We start from the raw sequence: 27,899 nt of genomic DNA, 5'->3' as shown, positions 1-27,899 counted from the left end.
GCCAATCATATTTAAACGGATTTAGAGGCACAAAGTGGAACATTGGGGTTTTCCGGGATGGAGTAAAAAAAAAAAAAAAAGTCACTGAATGGGGTTGATTCAGGGTAAGTGAAGAAGACGAGCAAAATAAATTTGAAATGTAGAGGACATGAGGCCTTGAATTTGATTGTCAAATTGATCTTTAATTGGTTTCAGAACTTTCCAGATTTTCCCTTATAAGGGAAGTTTGATAACTTGGTGCCATTCTATGGTGATGTCACATGAACTAAATTTTATCATCCCCAGACCGTGTGGTGATAAACATTCTATGCAACTTTCTTTTTTTTTTAACAAACTCACTGTTCATTCACAACTCAACAACTAATCACCTAAAAAATAGGAGACATCAGAGGGAATCTATGAATATTTAACAAGGACTATCTAATAAGGGCTAATACGATTAGCACAGACCAACGCATTAAACCACCAAGGAAGTATGCACTACTGTACATTTAAAGAGAGCTGATCCATATCACCTGCATGGAATGATACATATAAGGGTAAAAAGATAAGATTGCACAATCTTTTTTTACTAAGGCAGACCTTTAACACTGAGGAGGAAAAAACCCTCAAGTGAGCTCTGTTGATTAGCTGGGTACAGTAGACATCAGCTTTTCCAGTGCTTCATCAGCAGAACATCAGACGTCGTCTCACCTTACGCTCGACACGCTGTTTGTGATTTTCCATTAATTGTTTTATGCAAACCAGAACGTCAGCTTTATGACTTTCCACGAATAATTAGAAAAAAAGTACTTCAAATGGTGATCAAGGTCATTTAAAATCAATTTTGGTTAAAATATAAATACAAAACCACGGTTTTGACTTGGACGTTTAGGTAGTTGCTCTAAAAAGGACTTTAAAAGAAGGCAGTCTGGTCAGGGCTTATGTTTTGCTGTGGCTCGAGGACACTGCACACTCTTCGCTGGCTTGGCGTGATCACGGATCTGTTTCACTGAGCGGCTCGTTGCTGGAATCTTTCCAAAGCAGCGCGTGCGAATCCGCTTATCTGCTGCTACTGCGCACAGAGGATGCGATATACCCTCACGTCAGCAGACTCATGCGGGCAGACTCATGCCACACATCGCTGAGAACTGAGGTATGACTAGATGAATGAGTTCTGTGAATACAGCGTTGGCGTGTGTAGTAGGCACAGTCTTACCTTTCATCTTTGTTTTGCTGAATACATCCCTCAATGATCTCTTTCACCTCTGGAATGGCTACCTTGTCGAAACTGCCAGGTTTAACTCCCTGTGGGGTAAAACACAAAGGAACTTTAAATCAACATGTCTTTTATGCTGTGAAAGAAAGCCTTTTGGAGCTCCACATGGACTCCTCAAAAATACATTTGGTGCATGCCTTTTGCGCTTTAATGCCTGCCAGGTGAAAATCATCTGATCAATCCCTCGACAAACCACACAATTTGAGATATTATACATGCCCACAAATGGCAGAAGATGAGCCAAAGTTTAATACATAGGGTTAAGAGTTTTTTCAAATCACTAAACACGCAACTATTACCATTAATAACCGTTTTTTTTGATGGGGTAAGTGTACATGTGGTTTGCATTATAGAAACCCATGACATTTTAGATAAAGTTGCTTATCTGGCAGGCTATTTAATTTTGCTGAACAGTTAGCTTTTCATTCAATAAGCCACGAGTTTTCAAACTTGAAGGAAAAAACCCCTGAAAAGCACTATACAAATAAATTTGAACTATGAATAATTATTCTGAATAATATTTTAAAGAAAATGTTTTAAATATTTATTTTGGCTTTAGTACAATGACAATATATTTATTCAATTATTCATTGATTTAATTTGAAAACCCCTGATTTGAGATAAATAAACAAACACTGACACAGAATTGCTATATAGATTAACTAAATATCTAATGCAAGATGAGGGTACACACAAGTAAGAGTTCTGCTCTACAAAAAGCCAATTTTACTATCAAATATTGTTAAAAACGTATCATTCACTTCAATCCTTTAAGAATACAAGCAAAAAGTTGGTTATCTTGGGGTAAATGATTAGTTAATTGTATTAAATTTCACTTTGACTCTACAAATCAGAACTGATTTATTGCAATCTAACACCTCTACCATGCAAAAAAAACAGCATCCTACAAATCAGTCTTACTGAATAAAAAATTATCTGCTACTTTTCCCACATTTTTTCTGAAATAACCTTTTCAAAATCATTTAACATCAAAAAAACCTACCTAGAGCCATGCTGTCAAAACCACCCAAGACAAAAAGAGTGCAAGAAACTTACACGTGAAATCCTGGAACACTGTGTTGCTTTACAGAGTGGTCTTCCTGAACTATTACTCCCCCTGTCTCAGCATTAGCTCCTTATATAAGTCTGTAACCCCCCTCAAATTCCAGTGCCAAACAAAGTTAAGGATGATAGAGCATCTAACAGAATTAAGTCAGAACCCGAAGTATTCCGATAACAAGGTGATTTAAAAAGCTTGTTAAGGACGCTGTGAACGGGTCCCCTAAAGCCAGATACATGCTGTTCCTCTGCTCTCCTACCAGTTAACAATAGAAGAAAATTAGAAGCAATCATTTTGTATTTAACAAAGCAGAGAGAGAGGAAGGCTCCTGGAACAGCTGGAGGTGGATGTAAAAAAGGAACAAAAGCAATCTTCAACTTCTACTCTGGCCAACTCATAAGCATACTGAAGAAAACAATTTTCTGGTTGAACTCCTTCAAGGCCACACACTGAAATTACTTTTCAGGGCTGGAAGATACAGACAAAGGACTGGTACATTATATCCAAACTAGCACACCCTTTGATATTCTGTTTTTGTTTTGTTTTTTTGACTGCTTTGTAAATTCATGTCATCGATAAGTCTCTGCTCAAGCTGCACAATTTTAAGGTATCATTCATGTCTGTAGGACAAATGGTGCATGCATGATATTACATCAAGTGTAATACTCAGCAGAAGCACATTCATAGACAACATTCATATGATTTTACACCACAAATCTAATGCCATTGTTGTGAAACCAATTTTCGAGTGAATAAACGGGAACACTCTGTCCAGCTGCAGCGCTATTGACTTTGGATCCACCTCTAAAGCCTTTGCTTTAGTTTAACCACAACATTATTGAAAGGCAAGATCTACATTGCAGTCAGACCATTCCATGGACACCACAGTAAAATGGTCAGCCTGAAACCACTCCATGCTCCCTGATTTTGAGATTACAGGCAGAAATTGCAGTCGCTTGGAAAAAGAGAACAAATCTAAACCGTTTCATTGTAATGAAAGCATTTACTCTGGGCCGAGATGGGAAAAGTCCCGCATCTGTCTGTAACCTCGGGTCCACTGAGCTTAAAATGCTTTCTGATTGCGTAAAGCTTAAATTGCTTCTCTCAGTGAACTGTTGTGCATGTGCGATTGGATTTCATGAGATTAAAAAGCCTTCAGGCAGGGTGGACGGAAGCTTTCCAGACAGCTGGACAAAACCGGAGTGGTGAAATATAGGATGTGCCCTGCACTTTCCAAAGCTAACAGGTAGAAAGAGATAACCACCTCTACACCTGACTCAAGAGTGCTGATCAAAATAAATTTTGCTTACCACCATGTTGACCAAACAAAAGCTATTCTAGAACCTTTTACACTCCAGCGTTCAGGACGTTTTCTATATCCAGAGCTGTTCTTACCAAGTTATGCAGTGAAAATATACACTTACGGTCATAAAAACAACAAGAAAACTGATGTTTTGATTAACAAAAACATTAAAGTTGTCTAAAACAGTCAAATAGACACAGGATTCAGTATGGAGAATCAGTACTGCTCCCTACTGGTGAACCCCTTATTGGCTTACCACAATCCTCAGCCAGTTGTTTTCAACCCCTAGTACCCTACTGATCATATGATCACCCTAATGAACTGAACGAGAATAAAAAAGCTTATGACTGCCTTATACTCCCTCCTCCTCTCTGCCAATGATATTAAAAGCACAGCAAAGAAGGGAAAAACTGATTCAATTTATAAACTGCAATAACATGACTGGCCTTTTCCAGCCTTCTAACAATGGTCTTGGATTCATATATAGCCGTACTCTCAGGGACATTAACCTCGATTGTTCTGAGAACAACATTGTACTGTATATCCATAAATAGATGGACAATTTTAACCACTTTCAATGAGAATTACATCACAATGGCTTAAAAGAGGTCTGAAATAAATAAATCCCAGAGAAACTGAAAAAATGATTGTGGAATATTTTGAGTTCAAACGTAACTAATCAGTCAAACATGAAGCAAATAACATTAAAGCTGGAGAGAGCGACTGTTCGAGCCAGAGTCTGACTTCATGGAAAGTCAACACATGACGCACTACAAGCTGATATCAGTGACGGCTGTAAAGCTGATTTAATTAAAGCTAAATCTTTTATTGCGGCTGGCAAAAAAAAAAGACATTAGACATCCAGATATCCAACGGTTTTACTTTTGGACAATTACATCTTACTGGGTGGGTCTGGGATAAGGTTGGGCCGTATAACAACCAGAAAACTGGTCAAAATGAAAAAGATCTTAAGTGGTGCATCATAAAGTGAGTTTTTTTTTGTTTGTTTTTTACAGCAGCTTTGAAAGTAGCTCATCCAATCAGAATTTAAAATCACAATGATCAGTTTTATAATGTTAGTAATACAGTTGAGTCATTTGTTTCTAACTCAAGTTTTTGCACTGATCCCAGACTTATTTTTTTGTTCATTTAAATTTTTTTCTTGTGGTTTCCATCCCTCAAATTCCAAAATAAATAAATAAATAAATAAATAAAAATCAATTGAAATGAAATACCATCTATTTCTAAAATAATTAATTTACTAGCTTATCCAAAAATAGGCACTGCCATATGGATATTAAAATATTAATCTTTTTTTCCATTCATGTCCAACAATAACTACACTACCATTCAAAAGTTTGAGGGCCGTTATTAATTTTTGATGGAAATACTATTATTCAGCAAGATGCATTAAATCAAAAGTGACGGTAAACCCATTTATAGTGTTACAAAGGAGTTTTATTTCAAATATATGCTCAAATAACTCAAATAAATAAATCTCTATTCATCAGAGAATCCTGAAAAAAATATATCACAGTTTCAACAAAAAGTTTAAGCAGCACATCTGGTTTCAACATTGATTATAATAAGAAATGTTTTTTATGCACCAGATCAGCATGTTAGAAGACTGGAGTAAGTGAAAATTCAGATCACAGGAATAAATTGCATTTTCAAATATATCAAAAATATTTTAAATTGTAATCATTTTTCAACAATATTACAGGTTTTTTTTACTGTGTTTTGACAAAATAAATGCAGTCTTGATGAACATAAATGCAGACTTTCCAAAAATCTTACTTGTGATACTGCTATTATGATATAAAAGTAAAATTTTGGTCATACCGCCTACTCCTAGTGCAAAACGTTTTTTTGCTTGACATTTGTTTGACATAGTTATATGTTGCTTACATAATCTCATATGCAGTGTGACGCCCCCAGCTGTGGGCAGGTTTCAGTGAGCGCAACAGAAAAAGCTGCTTTTATTTAATTATTTCATAAGCAGAGGCCTGAGGAATGTGTGGGCGTAATGACAGAGCTGGTGAAGATTATAGCGGAAGGAGAGAGAGAAAAATACCCAAAATGATAGAGGGATGGAGAGCTAGAGGTGTGTGAGGGTACTCACACTGGTGACTCGGCGATAGATTTGAGCGGGGTTCTGACACTCGGAGTATGGGTACTCAGAGGTTGCCATCTCCAGCATGCACATTCCGAAGGCGTACACATCCACCGACTCGTCGTATTTTTCCTCGTACATCTCAGGCGCCATGAACTCAGGGGTACCTTAAATCAAAAGAACCATTCAGAACTCTCAGTGCCTGAGATCTCTACTCACCCCAGCAGGGCCGGGGAGAGGAAGGGAGAGAGGAGGAGGACAATGGCACTGTTGCTCCGTACGGCCCTGAGAGGAGAGAAAGAGGGGAAGCAAAAGATATGGAGAAAAGGACAAAAAAAAAAAAGAGGAAGGGGGAAAACCGGCCTCAGTTATTTAGCAGTGAAAGAATCCAGTTTTTCTCTGCAAGGCCTTTAGATTTTCTATGTCAGCACGTCAGACTAGTGCACCAAGCGGCCAAGCGTCATCTCGCGAAAAGGAAGTTGATTTAAGACAGACGCACATGCGTTGGTGCAGGTTAGTTTTAGAGCTGATTGATGGCCTTCAAAACCGTGTTGATCTTTACAACACGGCTGTGCCGCCAACACATTAAATGAGGAACTGGACAGCGGTGGGCGACTAGCTATGGAACTTGATCTATGTCAACAACACAGTTATGGAAAACACATGACCGACTCACCTTTCTGCCTGTAATGGGAGAATGTTAAGTAGGTTTATGCACAGAGCAAGCCCATAGCTAGTGAGCAAAGACTCTCGTGCACTAGCGTGCGTTAAAAGGCCTTGCACAGAAAAACAAGCTAAAATATAGATTCATATTTGAAATATTTCCGTTTTTGGGGTAGGTTGCTTGTTGACTTACCATTCTTATTTGCCATTTTTTAGAATACTTACTGAACTGCAGGACATTAAATAATCCATACAGTGGAGTGAGACCAGCTGAGATTATAGCCCTACAGCTTAAAAGGAAAAAATTCTCAAAAACCAAGAGAAAAAAAAAAAAAAAAAAACTAAAAAAAAAAATGGAAACAAGTAAATTTTGGAGGAAACAGAGAGAAGGGATCCAGAAAGAAATTTATCACAATATCTAAACCATCTGAAAGGAAGAGGGGGAAACCCTGATGAGGCGATCAGGAAAACCTTTGGAAAAAGATGTTTGACATTACTGGCAGCAAGAGAATCTCTAGAATTATAATAATTATAGACCACAGGTTCCAGACCAAAATGTTTATTCTGTTAATATCACATGCGAAAAATCCTCATAGCACACTTACTAACAAAGCATTATCCACCATGTGGCTTTGTTGGTATTTGCAAGGCATATATTACCCAAAATACCCCAGAGATTATGGAAATTTAAAGTGCTTTCACCTGTTGTATTTACAGGCCAATTAGTTCCAGGTGGGAAACAGCAGGATCTAAAGGTGTTCCCCCAATTTATAAGAAGTTCTCCTCTGGTTTTCCCTCGTCTCCACCCATAATTAAAACTAGTGTTATTGGCTGCCTGGAAAACTGTGGTCTAAGGTGAACAGTGTAGCTCAGAGCTACAGCATGCCTTAAATATCTGAGCATAACTGATAGAAAATGCCCCACCTTCCCAATTTCACCTCATCATTGAAAAGATAAGCAGTGACATGACACACATTTTGAATTGTATAAGGCATGGTGAACTGACTTGGGAGGTGGGGAAAGCAAGAAAGTTCGAACGCTGGGTCGTACCTATGACACTTTTAGCGAATGAAGAGCGCTTGAGGGTGGCCAAGCCCAGATCGCCGATCTTAACGGAGCCGGTGGGTCCGGTGATGAAGATGTTGTCACACTTAAGGTCCCGGTGAATGATGGGAGGAGCTCTGGTGTGGAGGAAGTGCAGGCCCTTGAGGATTTGTCGGCACCAGCTCCGCAACACCTTTATCTTCATCACCTTGAAGCGCTTCAGATACCTGAGGAACAAAGAGATTAGAGTTGAGAATTAGGGCAACGTTCTTCTTCACTGAACAGCCATAATGGTTTTGTTTAAGACCTTGACAGAGTAAAAACAAACAGCAGATTTGTCAACGGAAGATGATACGTGTCTACAGCTCTCTGTTTTGGCGGTCATGACTGGGATGGAAAATTTCAACCAATGAAACCATAAATGGAATGAAAATCAATGAGAAAACTCTCCCCTCAACAGCGGCTCAATCAGAACTCAGTTCATCCCATATGAGGATCAGGGAGAATTAAACTATTTCATGATGATGGGTCTGGGTCTGGAAGCATCCATTTGGACAATTGTATTCTCTTCTGTGAGACAGAGAAAGTCCCAGATAAAAGAGAGGACAACAGGGTGAGGAGGGCAGTACAGCACTTTCGATAGATTAGCTTGGCCTAATCAAATCTTTGAGCCAAGCCATAGCCTGGATTTGGCCTTGTAATCCTCATTACAACAATCTACTCAGTTCAGGCGCCCAGTTCCTAGGTGAAGATGGGCACAAGCTCACAAGCAAAACAGAACGTATACTCATTTGTTATGGGGATGTCACATGTCTTGAGAAGAATCAGATAAGTGCATTTTCTAAAGAAACATCTGTTTACGGATGATCGTAACAGTGACTTCAAAATATAATCCTTTCCTCTTCCTTTTCTGCTTCTCATAGTAATAGAAAAATGGTCGAATAACATAAGATCAGATGAAGTATAACTGGTTTTGCAGGCAGCATGTGAAGAGATATATCAAGTCAAGCGTTTCTGTGTAAACATATTAGCTCTGTAGTTTGCTTAGTAAGACTGAAGCGAGCTATGAGTAGTGCTTTGCCCAATGGGAGGAGGTGGGTGGTGGAACAGGGCAGCTTTGATGGAGTGTGGCGGCTGACTGACAGGTCGGAGCGGAGCCAAGGGTAAGTCCCGAGGCGATACAGGAGAGAGCAACAAAGCCTGATTCAAAACTTTCTCATCACTCAACACACCCAGTGGCTCCCAGGGGGCCCCAACAGGCTGTTTTCCAGCTACACCAACAACTCTCTCCGCACTTCTTGAAACATTGAAGTAATTTAAAACAATCGTTCTGAACTTCATAAACAGTCTAAGGCCTGAAACATTCAAGAAAATATTATGAATTTTAATTGTCAGACTTTTCTGATTTAGTTTTTTTTCATCTGAAGTCTTTTTATGAACATGTGAAGAGTATGTTTCTGTCCTAAATGTTGGATTTGAATGCGAACCAGAGAACCGGGACTTTTATGTGAACATAAAAGGACAGAAAGAGGTACAAAACTCTAGTGAGTCGTTATGTCTTTGGCGACCCAGACAAACACGAGAACACAGACTAGATTAGGCATGGCCATGTCTGTGGGACGCTCCATTTCTACCTGACCTCTTGATCACTGTTTATCTTTGCGGTGGAGGAGCAGCCATGCAAACACCTCACATTGCCAGGATGCCAAAGCTGATGAACACAAAGCAAGCCTGACACTGGTTGTCATTTTTCCTTTTTCACTCATCTCCTCCACTGTCTTTCTCTCTCCTAGCAGTAACAGTGGTGTCCCTGTTGCTGTGAGCTGTGTGAAAGATAGCTAATTGAGCGTAACTGAGGCTCTGAGGATCATAGATCTTGGTAGGGACTTCTTGTATCCAGAATCTCATGTCAACAAATGATTAAAATCAAATTTATTAATATGTTCTTATGTTAAAAGAACAACCCAGATTTATTCAGTAAACCAATTATATTCAATACATCAATCTTCCTGCATTATTTATAGTTTCTCTCAGTGATGTCTTGTGTGCACTTTTTCTTTTGTCATAATATTGCATGAAAACCTGATAACTTTCTATTATATGACCTTATATTGTCTTGCAGTCAGGTATCAGTATTTAAGTGGGTTTTCATAACTGTGTGTGCATGTCAGAGCCCACACATCCACAGGAGGGGGCTGCTGGTCCAGTATGTGTCTGAAGCTCCAGCATCTGTTCAGTACCCACAATGCATGTCTCACATGACATGCCACTCTTCGTCTGCAATCACTCTGGTAACAACTCTGGTGTTGAAAACTGGCTGGAGAAAAGGTTGTTCATTTGAATGCAGTACCACAATAAAATATTAACCCCAGCGGACGTTTTAAATTGCAAAAAAAGACAAATGCGACAGAACAAAAAAACTTAGTAAATCATCCTTTACATAATACCACAATACTATGTATTATGTACTATGTACAATGTATTTGCTGATTTTTGCATCTGACCATTCATTCTTTAGGCAAACATATGATGGACAGACAATATAATATGAAAGTGGAACAGAAACATTCTACACACGTTTTTAGGGTTCCTGACGTCATGAGCTCCGTCACCAGCACGATGCACTTGCGGCCTTTGGAAGGCGACTCCCATGAGTCGTAAAAACGCACAATGTTTGGGTGTTGCAGGCCTTTCAACATGCCAGCCTCTTCCTTGAAGCGCTGCCGCTCTGATTTCGACAGCTTCCGATCCTGCAAGGACAAAAAAATACAAAACATTTAGCCACATACTTCATTTTAATGTAATGGAAACCATATTAAACAGCCGTTTATTGTAATTAATAATTTCTAAACTCAGGGATAAGGATTACAGATGTGCTTTAAATGAGATACCATGGTTTTATGAACAACCACTACGGTTCAACTGGGGTCCACTCAACCTCAAATAATGTAACCCGACCCCCGATTCCTGCCATGCCTCCAAAAGCGCCCCTATAGACAAGGCATAAAGCACAGGAGGGGACAAGACTCATCTAGTTTAAACACAAAGTGGTCCTCTTGTCCTGTGCTTAATGCCTGTACGGGCCACACACATGCACACACCAAAGGCTCCTATAAGATAAAGAAACAGCAAAGCACGGTGCAAAAGGTTCAACATGACATGGAAAACGACACTACATCATCTCCCTTGACTCTCTAACCTACTCAAAAAACGTATTCTATCCAGGAGAGCCTGACCTATCAGAACAATGTCAGGTAGACAGGGTTTTTTGGATGGAACGCACCTCCCTGTGCATGAGGGTATCCAAGCATTTATGTCATAGTTCCTTTCCGGTCAGGTTGTTCCCTTATCAGCAGTTTAAACAGTGTGCGCAAGCCCAATCATTAATCATTATTATGATTGCTCCAGCAACCGCCAGTGATGAATTAATCCAGTGGCACTTTGTGGAAAAAGGCCACTTTTCTGTGGCCTACTTTTACACAACCCCAGAGCTTAAATCATATGCATTACGTGAGCACCAATTCCATTCTGTGAAAGAGTCACCCTGCATACCTGGCGGCAAATTGCAACATGCATCTTATAAAAGCTATACATAAAAGGTCAGTGCATGAGGACATAGATTCCCTGGCTATCTGCAACCAGTCTATTTGGTGTCACTGATGTGCCACCATTCTAGAATGCTGACGGTGGCATTCTTTCTCCACATTAATGCAGACACACTCATTCGCTTCCCAAACTAACAACCGCACTAGCAGCAGGCATCTGCATCCCATTAAGTACCACTAATCCCAAAGGACAGTAGAGAGAGTGTACAGACACAAAGCGCTTTTCCACCAACATGGTTTGTGTGCGGATTCCAGGTCAGTTCCAATTCTTGAACCGTTCCACACGTTTCCAACGCATGAAAGGGGGTTCCAGGCCAGAAGGATCGGCTCAACTCTGGTGTTCAGGGAGTAGGAGAGAAATGCTGATGCTGTCTATGGTGGTCTTGTTGATAAATGTAATAATGTTGCTCTACACTGGCACCGTAAGTACCTGCAGCTTATTTGAGAGCTGCAGGTACACTAGAATCACTCCAGGTACTTTGAAAAGCACTTGCTGCACTTGTTTCCTGCACAAACACCAAGATGAAAAGTGTTTGTTTTCACACTGGTTATAGTCAGGTAAACAACACTTAGAAGCATTACGTCACCATCCATTTTTTCTAGTTTGTGGAAAAAAAATGCAGCCGGTTTGCAACAGGCTCTAGTTCGTCTGGCTAAGAATTGGCCAAGAAAAGGCTCTAGATCCAGAACGCGAACCATTCTGGTGGGAAGGAGGTAGCGGAGAGAGAGAAACAAAGGGTATCCAGCCATAGATATGGGAATGAAAGGGTAAACTTTATTGACTGGGGTGCAATGAGATTAGAAAGGAAACATGATGGAGCGACTCAGTGTGAGAAAACACTCAAAAATACATACTTGCCAATGCATTTCAAGCATGCATTCCTGTTGTGCGTACAGTACTTGCATACTGTTGTGGTATTCAAGTAGCAGTTAGCAATAAAAATGGTGACAGTTCAACTGACTTTAACTGACTTACTCAACAAGATTCTCTTCAAACTTTTACTCCACCATGACAGCAGTTGACATGAAAGAGAAAAATGACTGCAGGAGAAGACAGTTCATGCTAACGCCTGCTATAGGTGGCCACCGTGGTGCAAAACTGAGCTTGGAAGCATTCATGTACTTGCATATAGTATGATTTTGGGCCCATAGATTACATTCAAAGGCCAAACTTTAAGGAAGGTTGTGATCGGTGTCTGCTCTCTGCAAACAGAGGCCATCTTATTTCCCATCTCACTGTGTCAGTAGTTAATCTAATCAATGTCTGATAACGGAGGACAAAGGAAGAGGTCTTCTGTAGCAAGCAGGGTTTTGCAGCTTTGCTAGCCTCTCTTTTTGTCTGGAGTGAAAAAAATGGAAAAAGTCAATAATTGCAACTTAAATGGAGGTTTTTCTTGCTGACAAGACACAGGAAGGATAAACAAGTGTGAGTGAGTGGGTGAGTGTGCGACAGAGAGAGAGAGAGAGAGAGAGAGAGAGAGAGAGAGAGGGGGAAGTGATGCGTTTAACTTTGGCACCTCATGTACACTTGTCTTGGCAAACCACAAGCATAAATTTTAGCACCCCGTTTCTCAAAATAAAAACACAGGTGCTTGTGCTCTTCTCAATCATGTGATTCAAATAATTGAGGTTTTGGTTACAAGAGTAAACACTGCTTAAACAGTCAACATACTGTAGGCTACTATATACACAGCCAAATTAGACAAGGAAGCCCTTGCAAGTACTGTTTAAACCCAAGATACCCATGTTTACAGTAATTACTATTTTAAAGCGGAGAATATCCGAATATTTTCTTAGCAGACTAGCAGTTGAAAAGAGGTCTTTGAATTATAAAAAAGCAATTTCAATAATAATTAGCAACATAAGTAAATGTTTTTTTACTCAATGTTGATTGAATTCTGCTTTTGTAAAAGAAGCATCAATTTTGTTAAAAAACAACATTCTTTTAAACTTTTGAACAGTAGGGTATGTTGGTGTAAAAGAGACCGCACATATGCCCTTCTTATCTATTAACTAAACAGGTCAGCTTTTATCTCTAGTTCTGCTTAGTCACTTGTGCACAGACAGTTCAGTGAACAATCAGCTGTTTACTCGACTGTCGCGCACACAAAAATCTACACCTCTGGCCTGGCATGGAGATAAACGCAGCTGCGGTGCCCTCCTGTCTGTAAACAACCCAGAAAATACTGCAGTAACCAGATACAGCAGTGAGCCTTTCTAGAAAACTCACCCCTGCTCTTTTCTGAGAAAATAAGCCTAATGATAATACAATAATGATAATGGATGCAATGCCAACTCTTGAAATTGAATCAGCACAGAGCTGCTCTGTATTTCTCAAAAGGCTGAGTTTTTTCCCCCCTTTTTTTTTTACTGCAGTGCTATTTCTAAAGAGTAATATGTGACATGTAGTGTTTGGCTTGCCAAGCAGCAGCGATGCAGATGGGAGTCTCTCACCTGACAGCGTTTTCCCAGAAGTTGTGTGGGTGCACAACATGGTGCAATAAGACGCCCATGGATGTGGCGAGAACTGGATCAAAGCAGCTTCGACCACATCACAGAGCTGGACTGAATATGTAGTAAGAGCAAATCGAATGTCATTTCAATCAGGAGATCGAATCAGGCTGAGAAAGAGGCAGCTGTGAGAGTCGCCTCTGAATAACAGCGCACTTGAATAACCCCTGAGATTTGCATTTGTAAAAAGGCAAATAAAATGGATTGGCATGACTCATGCCTAGCGGGTTGCATAGCATTCGCGCAGGCAATGCCAGTGGGGAATGGAGCAAACGGTAGATCAAAGCTCTGCGAGATAAGACCTGGCTTCAGCAAACGGTGCACCTCAACAGATACAGATAAAACTAGAGGCTCCTGAACTCTGGGATGGTTACCAGGTGCGCAATGGGTCAGGCGATGCTTGGAAATAGAGGTTGTGTGTGCCAAAAAGAAAATTTGTCATTTACTAAATTCTATTAACATTTACAGATTCAAATGCTTTGTCATTTTCTTTCTGTCAATGCCACATTAAAAAAGAAATGAATATATAAATGAATTTTTCACGTTAGTTAAATAAGCCTACTTAAATAAGGAGAGGCATTTAAATAAATATATTGAAATATATAGCCTAATAACAATAATAATAACAAAAATAAATAAATGTAAAATAAATACTGTAAGAAATACTGAAAATGTTTTGAATAAATTATAAATGATTTACAACCCAATCTGTCAAAGTGACATAAAATGATTATTTGCAGGGTAACCTCCAGGGTTAACCTCTTGCAAGGGAGCATATTGGGAGAGAAAAGAAAGTTTACTTCATAAACCGGGGAAGCACTTTGAATGATCTGAACGAGTGTCCAGCTACTGTAGGTGTCTAAAGGCAAACAAAAGAGTAAAAATAAATTAGTAATATTCAAATTCTTAATAAAAGGAGTAGAAACATGTGGCCAACCAAGTTCTTGGTAGAATACTACTAAGCAGAATTAATTTGCAGCCCAATTGCAAAAAACTACTTGAGTTAAGAAAAGTTTTAGTTATAATTGCACAGGTATTATCAATAAGGGTTTTCTTAACTGAAAGGGTTTGTTGTAACCGGCGAAACATACAGCCCCCCATAAGCTCATTTTCACAGCCATAGGAGGAAGTGTTAGGTCTCTGAGCACAGACAGCTGCTGAGCTCTGTGTCTCAGGCTACAGATCTAATGATTCGCATCAGGCCGCAAACGCATCTTTTTAAACACGGCCTGACGGTCCATGCTAAAGTTCACTTCAGCAGGGGAACTTCCCAAGCAGTTTACAGAACAAACAGCTGCTTTTCATATGCATCTCTCATCCATTTCTCTATTTCATGTTCATTTAAAAGAGCTAATCCTTATTCAGAGTATGCTAACAGCACAGAATGAAGACCACATCCTCAGTTACGCTTGCACTGTAATGTGTCACATCTGTCCAATCTCATGCCAAAAAAAGAACGGGGTGTGGGGGGGAGGGGTGGGGGGACTGGCTCCAGGCCCTGGTTTCTAGGAACACAAATCCATATCTGTGACAGTACTTTTCCACAATAATGGGATCGAAGCTGAAGAACCTTGTTTTGGGCCTCTTGTTTTGCAGTCGGGCCAGATGCACTGCAAAGTGAGCAAGTGTGTGCTTTTTGCATTGACGAGTGAGGGTTTAAGGAGGTAGAAAATTGGTACTGAGAACAAAGGACAAAGCATATTCTATGGAAGGAAAAGAAAGCAAAAGCAGGCATAGTTGCATTTCAAATTGTTTCAGATAATATATTAAGTTAACCTTAAAAATAGCTATATTAAAAAGTAATCTGAAGAATCTGTTCATGACTAACGATTATTTTAACGGCTTTACAATGTAAGCATCATTATAAACAATGTGAATACATTTATATGATATACTGTAAAGCTGAACAGTAAAATTAACTTAAATAAATGAGTTAATCTCACTCAAATATTACTCAAAGTTGAATTTGATGTAACTGATTTAGTTCAGCCGGCTTAGGGTTTTGTAAAATACAACACTCAATTTTATTAAATATGTAACAATATCTTAGCTCAGTTTCTCTGACAAAGGGGTCAGTGGCCTGCAAAAGGTTGAAGAGCCCTAGTTAAATGAGAATCTCGGTGAGCAAGTTATTTAAGCAGTCAGCATTATAACAAAGGGCGATTTAATGGCATTTGAAATCTATCCCCCCTTCTTCGAGTTTTGTTACCACCACAGTAATGCAGGAATTTGTGTTAAGTATGCATGTGTACATGCAATATGCTTGCCAAGCATATGCATACTTGCATAGAGTATTTTTGTGGCCTTACTCTAGCAATCACCAAGGAGTCAAGCTTCATTATTCACCGGTGTACTTTCTGAAGTGATTGTGGGCATGCAGAGCACTTAGTCTGAGTTAATGGAAAGACAAAGATTCTGTCCTCCAGGGGGACCTCATTCCCTGCAATCTCCACAGGATTCATATTTCACAAACACGGGCGCCAGTCAAACAGTGATTCTAAAAATACCATCTTACCACCCCTCCCCTGCTCCTCCATAGTGTGCTGGGGCATCTAGTAGACAGTGGACATAAAATACCAAACCAAATCTATTCACCAAATACACCAAGAAAGCCAGATGATAGGAAATGACAACAATATACACTCTGCACCTCAAAGAGGTTAAAAATGTGGGTCTATTAATTGTGCATGGACTGAGTGAAGAAATAATCAGCTTAGCTGCTGTGATGTGCTTGATAAATGTATGAGCAACCCGGCTGATGGACAGACTGCATCACATGACTGCCTGAAAGCCTGCTCCATTTCCCAGCAGCACTTAGTAATGGCCATGAAAGGAATTTAATAAATCAAAACAAGTATGAACCACATCCACTAGGCATATACTGTATGCACCGTCTTTGTTTTGCATGTTTACTTGATAAAGTTGGAAAAGGGCAGTGGTTCAACTTGGAGCCTTCTGGGTGTTTCAGAGCCAAACGGACGACTGATCATGGGTTTAAAAATGAGCCAGTTATACAGGCTCAGCCAATGACTTCTCTCATGACTGCTGCACTCTCGCTGTTGCAAACCATTGTAAACATCATAAGACTTTCATTTGACATTGGAACAGTCTGAATCAGTGCATGCCCTGTTTTTTGTCTGCAGGTTCAAAGACGCATAAAAATCCATTAAAGCAGAAATCACAGTTCTGTCTGTTGCAGCTATTTAAGGAAAATGTCTAATAATAGAAGAAAAGTTTCTGTAGGCGACAATCCTATAATAAAGTATTGTTTGTGTTACAAGAATTAAATCAAGTTATTTCCACCTCCAAATTTAAAAAAAAGATGTTGGTGATTTGTTTACGAGAGGAAAATGTTTACTGGATCTCCCACTCCGGTCACATCAAGTCCAGGTCATTGGTTCAAATTTCCCAACTGACGCAACTCATGCCTTCTCATTAACCAAAGACAACCATTTAGGACTGCTCTGCGTATTCCCTACTGTTCGTTTGAAGTCCTTCGCTCCATACGAAGTGTGTTACAGAAAATGTCCTCACTTTTGACCTATACACTGAGAAACACAAGGGGGTGTGGGTGTTAAAGGAGACAAAACAGGATTTTTTGGATTCTGGCATGATGAGCATAGCGGTGGATCTTCATTTGATCCCCGATGCAAATATTGGTTATTCAGACACCATCTTGAAAATCATGAGCACATTACCTGAATTCTGAAGGGATAATGATATTTATATATGGGCAATCATATCTCATAACAACTACATATCAATAGCCATTCAGTATTTAGCAACTTAACCAGTCCTTAAGAACAACAGCATGAACTCATTAAGCCATTCCCTGGAGGCTAGCCAATCATGAGTCAAGATTATTTACCAATCGAAGCTTTAAAAGCCACAAATTCGACTGTTCAATTCTAAGGGTTAAAGAATGGGTGGAAAATGATCATGCAAAAGATAATCACAACTAACATTATAAGTGGACTTCAGGGAAAGAAACGTTAGAAGTGTAGAATCCTTTATAAGCAAAAAGTCCACTTGAGTGGGTAAAAGAAGCACAGCAGTGCTGCTTGTGCTCAGCAGTGATTGCTTTGCCCTGCAAGCAGCGTTTCTGATAACCTCCTATGGAGTCTCAGTGCCGATCGAGTCGTCAAGCCACAGAGGTCCTGAGGGGTTTACAGAGAAGAGAAATGACAGAGGAAATGAAAAAGTAAAAGTGCAACAGTCAGGCATCTGCTTTAAATAAGAACGAATGAACAGTTGTTCCTTCAAACAGCACTGAACTTACTGCAAAAACCAAGACAGACTCATCTAGATCTAAAACAGGCAGCGAATGTTGGACCCCAATTAGAGAAAAAAAAACTAAACCTTGATATTCTTTCTCACAAACCCAAACGTTTGCCATCAATCAGCACATAACAGACTGTTTAGAACCAGCACCATGTGTTCAGTGTGACCTAATTGCTGGGAACTACAGCTCACCCCCCAGGGTGATTTGGTAGAGAGCATGAGGTTTATAATTCTATGGATTTATAATGAACATTTCAGTTGTCTTCAGTTGCACGGGATAAGTATTACCTGGTGACCTCTAGTCATTTGCAATAATTGCGGCGGTTGTCTGTGATCTTACTCCCGTGCGAATCGGCCATGTCTGTAATTTGTAAAGTAAAAATTCCCCTGCAAATGACCTATCATCTTTCGGCGAACACCGAGGTCCTGTGATAATATTAGTCCCGTGCGAATCGGCATCTCTGTGATTTGGCGGGGTCGTATATCATTTTTTAAAGGTTTTTTGTTTCCTGTGTGCTTTTTTATCCATCTTTCGCAAAGAATGGAGGCTGCGTTGGAGTATTTTGGGTGCTGGGTCATATCGCTATACACCATACAACTATACAACTATACAATTTGCAGAAAGAGAAAGCAAAAACAAAAAGAATGATTATGGGGATGAATGACATGTATAACAGCATGCGGTAAGGAACATTCTTCTGTTTATGTTATATCATACAGCTAGACCTATAACGACAAGACATTTCCAAGCAATAGCCTATTGACATCATATCCGGGAGAATCTCTGGCTTCACTTATCCTGTGTGAATGCGCCACAAGAAAAACAGATGTGGGTGGGTAATTTCTAAATCACACGTGGTCTCCAGATAATACTAATCCAGTGCGAATACTAGGGCTGTTAAAGTTAGTTAAAGTTTTGCATGTTACGAGGTAAACCGAGGTCAAGTTGAGGGTCTTCTGGGGAATTCCAGTTGTTCTACCTCTGACAAATGGTTGTTCTCTGAACAACTATTTGACATGAAAAACCTTTACAATGAGGCTGTTTTACGGTCATTTCACTAGACACCAATCAGATGTCTGTCTACTAAATGCAACTTTTCTATAAGCTAACTGAGACATTCAACAAAAAAGTGAACATCTAACCGACCCTATGCATAAAACATGTGTAAGCATGCGTATGAAGCTTCAAAAGATATTAATCTTGAATAATGAAAAAAAAAAAAAAAAGTTATATCAATAATTGTAATAGCAATTATAAAATTAATAATGTTCATCTCAATCTGAACAAACCAACTATCTAACCTTGCTAATAAGTAATGGAACTGTCGGTTAGCAGCCGTGTTATTTTAGTATCAATTATTAGTTTGTAATCAGTTTTTATTTTTATATTTTCAGTATTTATTTAAATTTTAGTTCAAATTTATTTATTTTTTGTTTTTGTCATTTTTATAAGTGTTTATTTTTTTATTTCAGTTTTAGCTTTAGTTAAGTACATCAAGTTAAACTAAATGAAAATGACAAACATTGTCTTGGCAACTACCTGAAATAAAATAAATTTAAGTTTCTAAAATTAATATTAATATAAATATTTAATTAATTAATATTTTATTTCAGTTAAAGTCTATTTCAAGTAACAACTTTTTTTTTGTATGGATTTATTTTAATTAACTATGTTTAGCAGTACTCACAATGCTTCTGGGTTGAGAAAGTTGTCCTTGAAACATTTAAATAATAATTTTCCCAATGAATCATTTATTAGGCTCATTGTTTGGGAGCCAGCAAGATTCTCTAACTGATATGATGACATTTACCTTTTAAGTGCTTCTATTCAGAATAATTCTCTAAATTAATTTGCACTGGGCTCTGACCAGGTCAATAATGGCTTTTCTCCATTATAAAATTCAAATACAGATTGTCATCAGCTTTAGAGAGAGCATCTTTATGAGCAGAGCATTTATATTCTGACTCTAAAGGTGGAAGCTCAGCCAATATGATGCAGGATGGATTCGCACATCCAGTACAACCTTGACTTCATCCAACATGCAAAAAAAAAGTAAGACTAAACTAGCTCAGTGTATAACTGAAGCTATAAATAAACAGAACAATACAGGGGGACAAAAGAATGCAAAGGAGAAAAAAAGAGAGTGAGACAGAGATGAATCAAGACAAGGAGAGCAGCTAAAATAAGGTCCTTTCATGGTCTCGCTTTGAACCAGATCCATGTGTCCCTGAGCACTGTGTGGCTTGCTATGTGGGTCAGAGCGACAAGGCACATCTTCAGTGCATCTAGCTGCCTGTCACGGGCTTTGGTCTGTGAGGTCAGGAGGTGATGCGCTCTCCGTCAGAGCCAAGCACACAGCAGTCTAGTGTCACCCAGAGACAGGCACCATTGTTCTGCAGGCAGACCAGACATTTACTGAAAACCTGCATGTCGTCTGCTACAACAACAGTCCTTCTTGATTTCTGGACTCACTCCCCTTCCAATCCCCATGGCCCAATCCATCTTCCATTGAAGTAAAAGCAGGCTTTAGACAGGGGTGTGCATGGTGTGAATGTCGAAGGGAGTCTGGAGTGACAGTCTCGTTTTTCTCCTGAGGTTTGTATGCTCAATATTTCACTCGGTTGAAATGTTTGGTGTGACACAGCTACTAAATCATAACACAAAAAGTTGGGTGATGGGGCGGATCACGCCACAACTAGACCAAACGCATTAAAATATATTTTTAACAAGTCAAAAAAGTTGGGACACATGGGAACACTAAGATCTTAATTCATAAGTCTGCATTTCTACAATAATTAGTAAGATATCAAAAATGGGAGATTTCCGGAACTTCAGAGACATTTCAAATCCTATAATCCTATGATCGCCATGGGAATGCGTTGGCTTATCTGCATATTGAACTCTAGCCTCTATGATCCATGATAAAGCTGCTTTTAATCAATATAAAGGCTTATTTTTTATTTGTCACAAATTGACTACAGACAAACAATCCATTTATGTGACAATGGTCCGCTTGTCATACAGTACTAATGAAACAAATCACCTTAAAAGATGTAGTCGAGTTTTCAGAATGCCGCTATAATGACCAAAATGGTGTTCTTGGACAAGCTGGTATGTTGATCACTGTTGCTTAATAAATCCCTGTTCAGAAATAAGCAATTCAGAATAATCCAAGGCTAGACAGGAAAATACACTAAATATGCAGGTTACGGTGACATTCACGACTATTGTGCAAAACACAAAAGGGAAAAAACTAAAGGGATAGTTCACCCACCGTTTGAATTGTTTTTGTCCATACAATTAAAGCCAATGGGGTCCAATGATGTTTTAGATCCCACTAACTTTCATTGTATGGACAAAAACATGATTGGAACAACATGAAGGTGAGTAAATAAAAACAGAATTTTCATTTTTGTGGGAACTTTGCTTTTAAGATTCCTCACTTCTTGTGATTTAACTCTGCATTTGCTCCAACACCAATTTAACAATTTAAGGAAACAGAACAATCTAAAAGTTGTTATTGAGTATCAGACTTCATTAAATACTCTACCCATAAAATATGCCCTTACTGTCAAATGTGAGACCCACTCATATTTAAAGCTCACAACCTATACTATCCATAGAGCCAGTCATAATCCCCACCAACCCAAAGGGAGATATAAAAGGATAAAGTAGGTCTTGGCTTTGTTCTTTGCTCTGTACACCTCCACACTCTCAAAAGCCTTTTTACAGCACAGCACAGGCGCCCCCTCAATTATACAGGGATTATATGCACTGCAAGATGGGAAAAAATGTTTTAGTGCATAGCATCCTCTGCACTTTAAATGTTGCAGCCTCTATAAGTACACATTTCAAACAGACCAAGCAAAAGAGGTCTTGAGTCAGAAAGGGAGGGCGTAATAACATTCAGCTTGGAACAGTGATGACTTTCTCTACTTTTTTCTGAGGCTTTTCTTTTCTTTTTTTGGCCTACATATTGTACAGTTTAAAGTTTGTTACATGATAGTCACCAAATTAAGGAGTAAGGCTAATTTGATGTTTAATGAAGCAAACTGATACCCACATATTTGCACTGGGTCAGTCTCTAATGCATAACATCATCGAATGATATCTAATAAGCAGCAGCAGGCCAAAATTTGAAGATCTTTAGCAGAGGATTTGGTTTGGACCACTGTAACATGCTCCTGTTACATTTCGGCCACGGTTAAACTATTCCATATGAGCGTTCTTCACCGCCAAATATGGGGTTAGAGACGTTCCTTTATTCCACACAAATAGATTATGGTCCACAAATAAGTGTAAAGAGATGCACAAAAAAAATAAACATTCATAAAGAATTACAATGAGATCCCCAATATATGTTATAAGTTTCACAAAAACTAATTAAATTCAAATAAATGTTTTAACTTTTATGTCACAATCATAACTCTCCATGGCATTAATTTGTGAATCCCTTCTTGTGCATTTATGGATCACTGCATGCATTTATGGATTTCGAAACATTTCTTGTATCAAGAAATCCAAAAATAGGTGGACTCCACCCACCATCTACTCAAGCCAATCAGATAACAGCCACATTTCGCTGACCAATCGTAGCATGTTCTCGCTATAACCAAACATTTTATTTTGGATCATAATCTATTTATTTGAAATAAAGGAACAATTCTACCCCGATAGCCAAGTGACTGTTCATGCAGCACACTAACCCAATTTCCACAGCATCCCTTGATCCTAGAGTGGAAGGCTAATGACCATCAACAAAAATAAATTTAACAGATTTAACATGGCAAACATTGGAGGAGCTGAGCAAATACACTGGAACTCATAGCACAGGTTGGACATGTTCGCCTCACCCGATGACAGCAAGCCATTGAGCAACTGCTTGTGTACATAGTAGCTTGAAAAATCCCCTGCAATAACTCGTCTCTCACCCTCTTTCTTTCCATCTAATGTCCCATTGTCAAAGGCAGGGCAGGTACTTTGTCAAGGGCACACCATGGTGATCTTATTTAAATGGCCCTTAAATAAAAGGTGGCAAAGCTTAGCATGCACTTCTCTGTAGAATGTGGTGATAGAAATTATTTTCCATTTTGGGACAGGTGTTAGTGTGTGCCAACAGCCTGAAATATTTGGAACACCATGCCACTCACCTGTTGGAAACTGGGGAATCAGTGTGATTGTGTATAAAGTAGATTTGCACCGGCCAGGGACTAGTCTGGAATCGGCCAATTTTTCCGCATGATCGGCCCGGACCGGTAACCGGTCAGCGGCACAGGCAATAACGTCAGCTGTGCGTTCTCGTTCACTTCTCTCCGACAGCAAAGTGACACACACACAAAGTGACCTCTCACTCACTCCGGATAAATAGTGCTTGTATTGTGTAGGTTTCACACTCACGCCAGAAGCGCCCGCACCACTGATCTATTTAAGTGGAGCGCACAAGCCACTTCTCATTCTCAAGCAGCTTGCGAGTCGCAAGTACCAAAATTAGTGGCTTACTGCGCTTAAACGGTCAAATACACACACAAAATGATGTCAAAATGCCCGTCTTGGCGAGTATTCAGTTAAACAAATTCGGTTTTGGAATCTAATTAGTTGAGAAAGATAACGCAAGTTATGTAACTATATATTTGATCCGTGCATAAACTCTTAAAATAACAGCAGTCTAATAATCTTGCTGATGTCTGTCACGTTGATAAAAGAACAAAAGACAAAGAAAATCACTCTCTGCTCTTGAGTGAATAACTTTTGTAACTAATTGTAAGCATTAATCTGTATTTAATTTTTACTATGAAGACTATTCAGTGTTATTTTACATTTGATTACTTTAATTTCTGTATTTATTATCTGAATATTCTGTATACCCACCTGAAAAACTTAAAGCTGTAGCATTTATTTGTGCTGTTGTTTGAAATTTGTTTATTTGTACTTATTTTAGTACTGTCTTTCTACTAGTTTTTAAATGAAAATAAAATTTTGCTTTGAAGAATAGTAGATTTTTGTTTTTACAGTATATGCTGTCAATTATAGTTCTTTGAAAGAAAATTTGGCAAAAATCGGTATCAGAATCGGTCAAGAAAATTGTAATCAGTGACTTTATGGACACAACTTGAGTAACCTCATCCTATTTGGGAGACAGAGTATCATGGCACACATTGTAAAATCCATTAAAAAGAGAATATTAGAGTTATGCTGTGTATCGCTGTTCTTAAAGAAGCTTGAAATGGTTGGTTGGATCATGGATGGAACAAGCTAAGACATGCACAATAGAACAGCATCCATGTTTTTTGTGGATATCTGAAAACTCACAGTGAGAATTGTTAAACCTGAGTCAGGTTTAGGGGTCTTAAGAGGATTCATCTCCTGCTGTAGGGCAAGAATGCCTACGGGACCCTCACTCCTACAGTTTTCATTCACATACTGACTTATCCAAGTCATATAAAAATGTAGGTCAAAGTGGAATAAAGCTTAATCACTATGAGTAATATGCTCAGTCAGAGCTTTTAAACAGATTTGTTATCCGTCTAGCCAGTTAGTAAAATGAGTTCATAATGGCATAGTTCTTGCACAGACTTGCACAGTTTTTATTACAGTAGTCAACATTTGAAGTGGATCAAAAAAGTTAATCAAAGTTGTCCTAAGACAAGAACGGGCTTTGTTCAAAATTTCATGTATAACTTTGACGAAAGGTTTTGATCCACTTCAAATGTTGACTACTGTAGTTCGAAAACCAGCATCTTTTATCTGGCTTTCAGATAATGAAAAGACACAAATAATTTCACATTTCTCTTTTAAAGCACTGCAAAGTCAACAAATTATAAACAAAGACAACACACAAGAGGAAACTTTTAAGAAAACTGATACAGCTTCAGCAAACCCAATTATAGGCTAACATTTGGGTTTACTTCCCATTAAAAAGGGATTTAAATGGCCGAAGTAATGGTGAAAGCCCAGCCTTTCAGAACAATGACAAAAAGTCACCACAGAGGAAATGACATGTAAGTCCCTAACTTTCATTGACAAATGGGAAGGTTTGAATTCAGCCATTTGAATATTATACAAATGTTCTAGTATTGAATAGTAATACAAATGCTAAAACTTCCTGGGTAATTTCACACAACATAAAAATTTCAAGGATGACTTGCACTGAAAATAACTGATGCTTTGGAATAATCCCTCATGGCATCGCAGGAGTCTTTTAAATTCTTCAAAAAAGAATAGTCTGGAATTCATCGTCAATTTATGACAGCCACATTTAATAATAGCACCGCACAGTCATAAAACTTGGGTGTGAATTCCTAGGGCTAAGGAGGAGGAATGCATAAGATCTCGGGACCTTCCATAAGGAGTCTGCTTTTGTCTACATCAATAACAGATGTTACTTTGGTAATTGTCTCCAAGTATTGTGGCATGACACAAGATAGGAGGCAAAAGAACATCGTTTTTTGCCAGAAGTAACGTAACAGCAATGCTGGGATGACTCCTACAGCGTAAAATCAAATTCTATGGAAAATTGTGCAAAAGTCATTTGGACCATATCAACACTATGCTGTATTTAATATGATTTTTTGAAACAAGGGCGCTGGTCACACTTTCAAAGTCTTCTGACCTCCCTAGTTAATAAGGATATTTCATCTCTGAGGAATTTCTACTTACAACTAATACTGTCTCAGTGCCACAGCTGCCTCCTTGAAGAGGAGCTAATGACTGAAAAACAACATTGAATATCCCATACCACGATTTAAAGCTTCGGGCATTATGATTATTATATATCAAAGATCGCACAACCTCTCCCAGCAAGATATTGTCTCAATATCACAAGCCTTTGCAGTCACCTCGGAGTGAACTCCAGGAACACACAGTATGTTTCAAATCAGCCACTTCAGATATGAAAAGATGAGGAGGGGGGTGTTCAAAGGACTTGAGTTGTTAGCTGAGGGAGGTGGCGGACAAAGTTAATAGGATATAAGGTGAGGAACTTTTATGAGGATTGGGCTATTTGTAGATGAAAGAGAGAAAGGACAAGTACAGGCACAATTCTCTTGTCTGCCTGTGCAACTGACACTAATATACACCTTTGCTCTCTATAACAATGTCCCTGAATGAGGCCGGCTCACCTGTAAGCTTTCATGAATGGTGAGAAGGCAGCAATTTTAATGGAGCAAATCACAAGCAATTACCTTAACGAGAGCCTGTGCGAGCAGCATTAGACATTAGAGACAAGTGAAATAAAGATTCTTTCATTAGTTCTAACTAGAGCTGCACGATTAATCGTAAATATATATAAATATATATATAATTTTGTTATATAATGGTCGATTCTCAATTCAAACAACCACACAATCTCATTCCTAAATGATAATGATTTGGCCATGTCTATTAAAACTTTGACAAAAATTTGAACATTCAAATCTGCGTTTGCCCCGCCGCTAACCCAGAGAAAAGCAGTTTAGCCGCATTTACACTGCAGGCCTTGATGCCAAATTCCGATTTGTTGACAATATGCACTTTTTTTGATGACGCCCGGAAAAGCAACGACCCGGAGATGCTTAAGCCGCAAAGAAAGTATGAATGAAGTAATATAAAGTAACAATACAAGCTTTTGTTTTCCGCACCTTCTTTAAAAGTCAGCAAAACATTGGTGTCTTAAGGTGGGAAATCAGATTTACTTCCATGTATGAATGAGGCCTGAAACTGATCTGAGAATATCAGAAGAATGTACTTTTTTCCTGCTTACATGTTTGTGGGTCATATCTGATCTGTGCCACGCCAAAAAAAATAGGATTGGGTCACTTGAACCATGTAATGTAAATGGTTAGGCTATCTAGGTATGAAACGGCTTCACAAACAGTCTTTTCAACCACACAGTACCATTATTTCAGTGTTACAAATATTCAAATTATCACAGAAGTACTGGAATAAAAGTTTATAGTTCGGATATAAACACTGATGTCTACGGAAGCTATAAAAAATATAGCAAATCACTTTTTTAAAGTAACTTTGTGCTTCTAATAACGATTTTATTGATTACACTGTTGTGCCACTAGGTGCCAACAAGTGACTGTTTAAAAAAGTATGTCATTGAATCATTTGTTCAGAAATGCTGATTCATCCAGTTATGAAGCAAGTGAAGTATTTATGAGTGTCATTCAAAATGATTTTAAAAAAATAATTCATTCAAATAAATTAAACCTTGTCTGTAGGGAATCATGATCTCTATTTGAAAAAAATATATATATATTTTCAACCCAGAATCGTGCAGCTCTAGTTCAAACTGTGGTTCATTCTTTAGCTCTATTAGAGAAAATGCAAATATTCAGAGTTAATAACAAAGATAGTTTAAAGATACTTCCGATGGTGGTGGCTTGTGGTATAGGGCATGTATGATAGGCTATCAATGGCCATACTTAATTTAACATACAAATTTAACGCTTTAGACATCAAAATATCGAAATTAAAGAGTTTTAATGAGGATATAAGTCAGTTCGCCTCAAGTTCGCACAGGTGACCTGGCAGAGTATTATACTATTTGTCTTTAGAAATAAATGGAACTTTATTTAATATCTTATGTAAATGTAAATGTACTGACATATATTTTTAAATTTGGCTAAGTTTCCAAATACTTCTTGGGGCCCCTGAAGTTTATGAGCGTGAAGTACGTGGAGTTGTCAGGTGACTCTTTAAATAAATGCAGGTGGTTTGAGCAATGCTATGAATGACAGTTTGCGTAGCTGAATTCAGAGGTATTTGACGTGTACCACCTTCCAGAAGCATGAGTAAACATTGCACATGTAAGAAGGTTCAGTGAAAGACATGCTCTGTGATATTCTGTTGAAGTGCACACATTGAAGTGTTCTTTGGAATATGAGTACGTAATGGAATATTCTATGAAAAAAAAAAAGGATGTTATGGATGGAGGATTCACAAATTCACCTGCAGTAGCAAGAGGCAGTTTCCAAATAATGAAAACCCCCACTCCTCCAGGCTTCCATAACACAATGATTACATCAGTGGCAAGAGTTTATGAGGGGTCACAAAAACAAGGGACCTGAAAAACAAG

At 38.7% G+C, this 27,899-nt stretch overlaps 1 protein-coding gene across 6 annotated transcripts in view; it reads right to left on the bottom strand.

The window, feature by feature from the left end:
* The window catches only part of wnk1b (WNK lysine deficient protein kinase 1b), a 78,977-nt gene that overhangs the window by 32,880 nt on the left and 18,198 nt on the right, over positions 1-27,899 (bottom strand). For all 6 annotated transcript variants that reach the window (XM_084111668.1, XM_084111663.1, XM_084111664.1 and 3 more), the window contains exons 3-6: positions 10,019-10,191; positions 7,448-7,668; positions 5,744-5,901; positions 1,199-1,287 (exon numbers count right to left, since the gene is read on the bottom strand). In XM_084111668.1, the coding sequence (XP_083967794.1) occupies positions 1,199-1,287; positions 5,744-5,901; positions 7,448-7,668; positions 10,019-10,191 (641 nt within the window). The remainder of the gene's footprint in view (positions 1-1,198; positions 1,288-5,743; positions 5,902-7,447; positions 7,669-10,018; positions 10,192-27,899) is intronic.

This window comes from Abramis brama (genome assembly GCF_963993115.1).
Source record: "Abramis brama genome assembly, chromosome: 4".
Taxonomy (NCBI): Eukaryota; Metazoa; Chordata; class Actinopteri; order Cypriniformes; family Leuciscidae; genus Abramis; species Abramis brama.
This window is presented reverse-complemented; position numbering and strand designations above follow the sequence as displayed.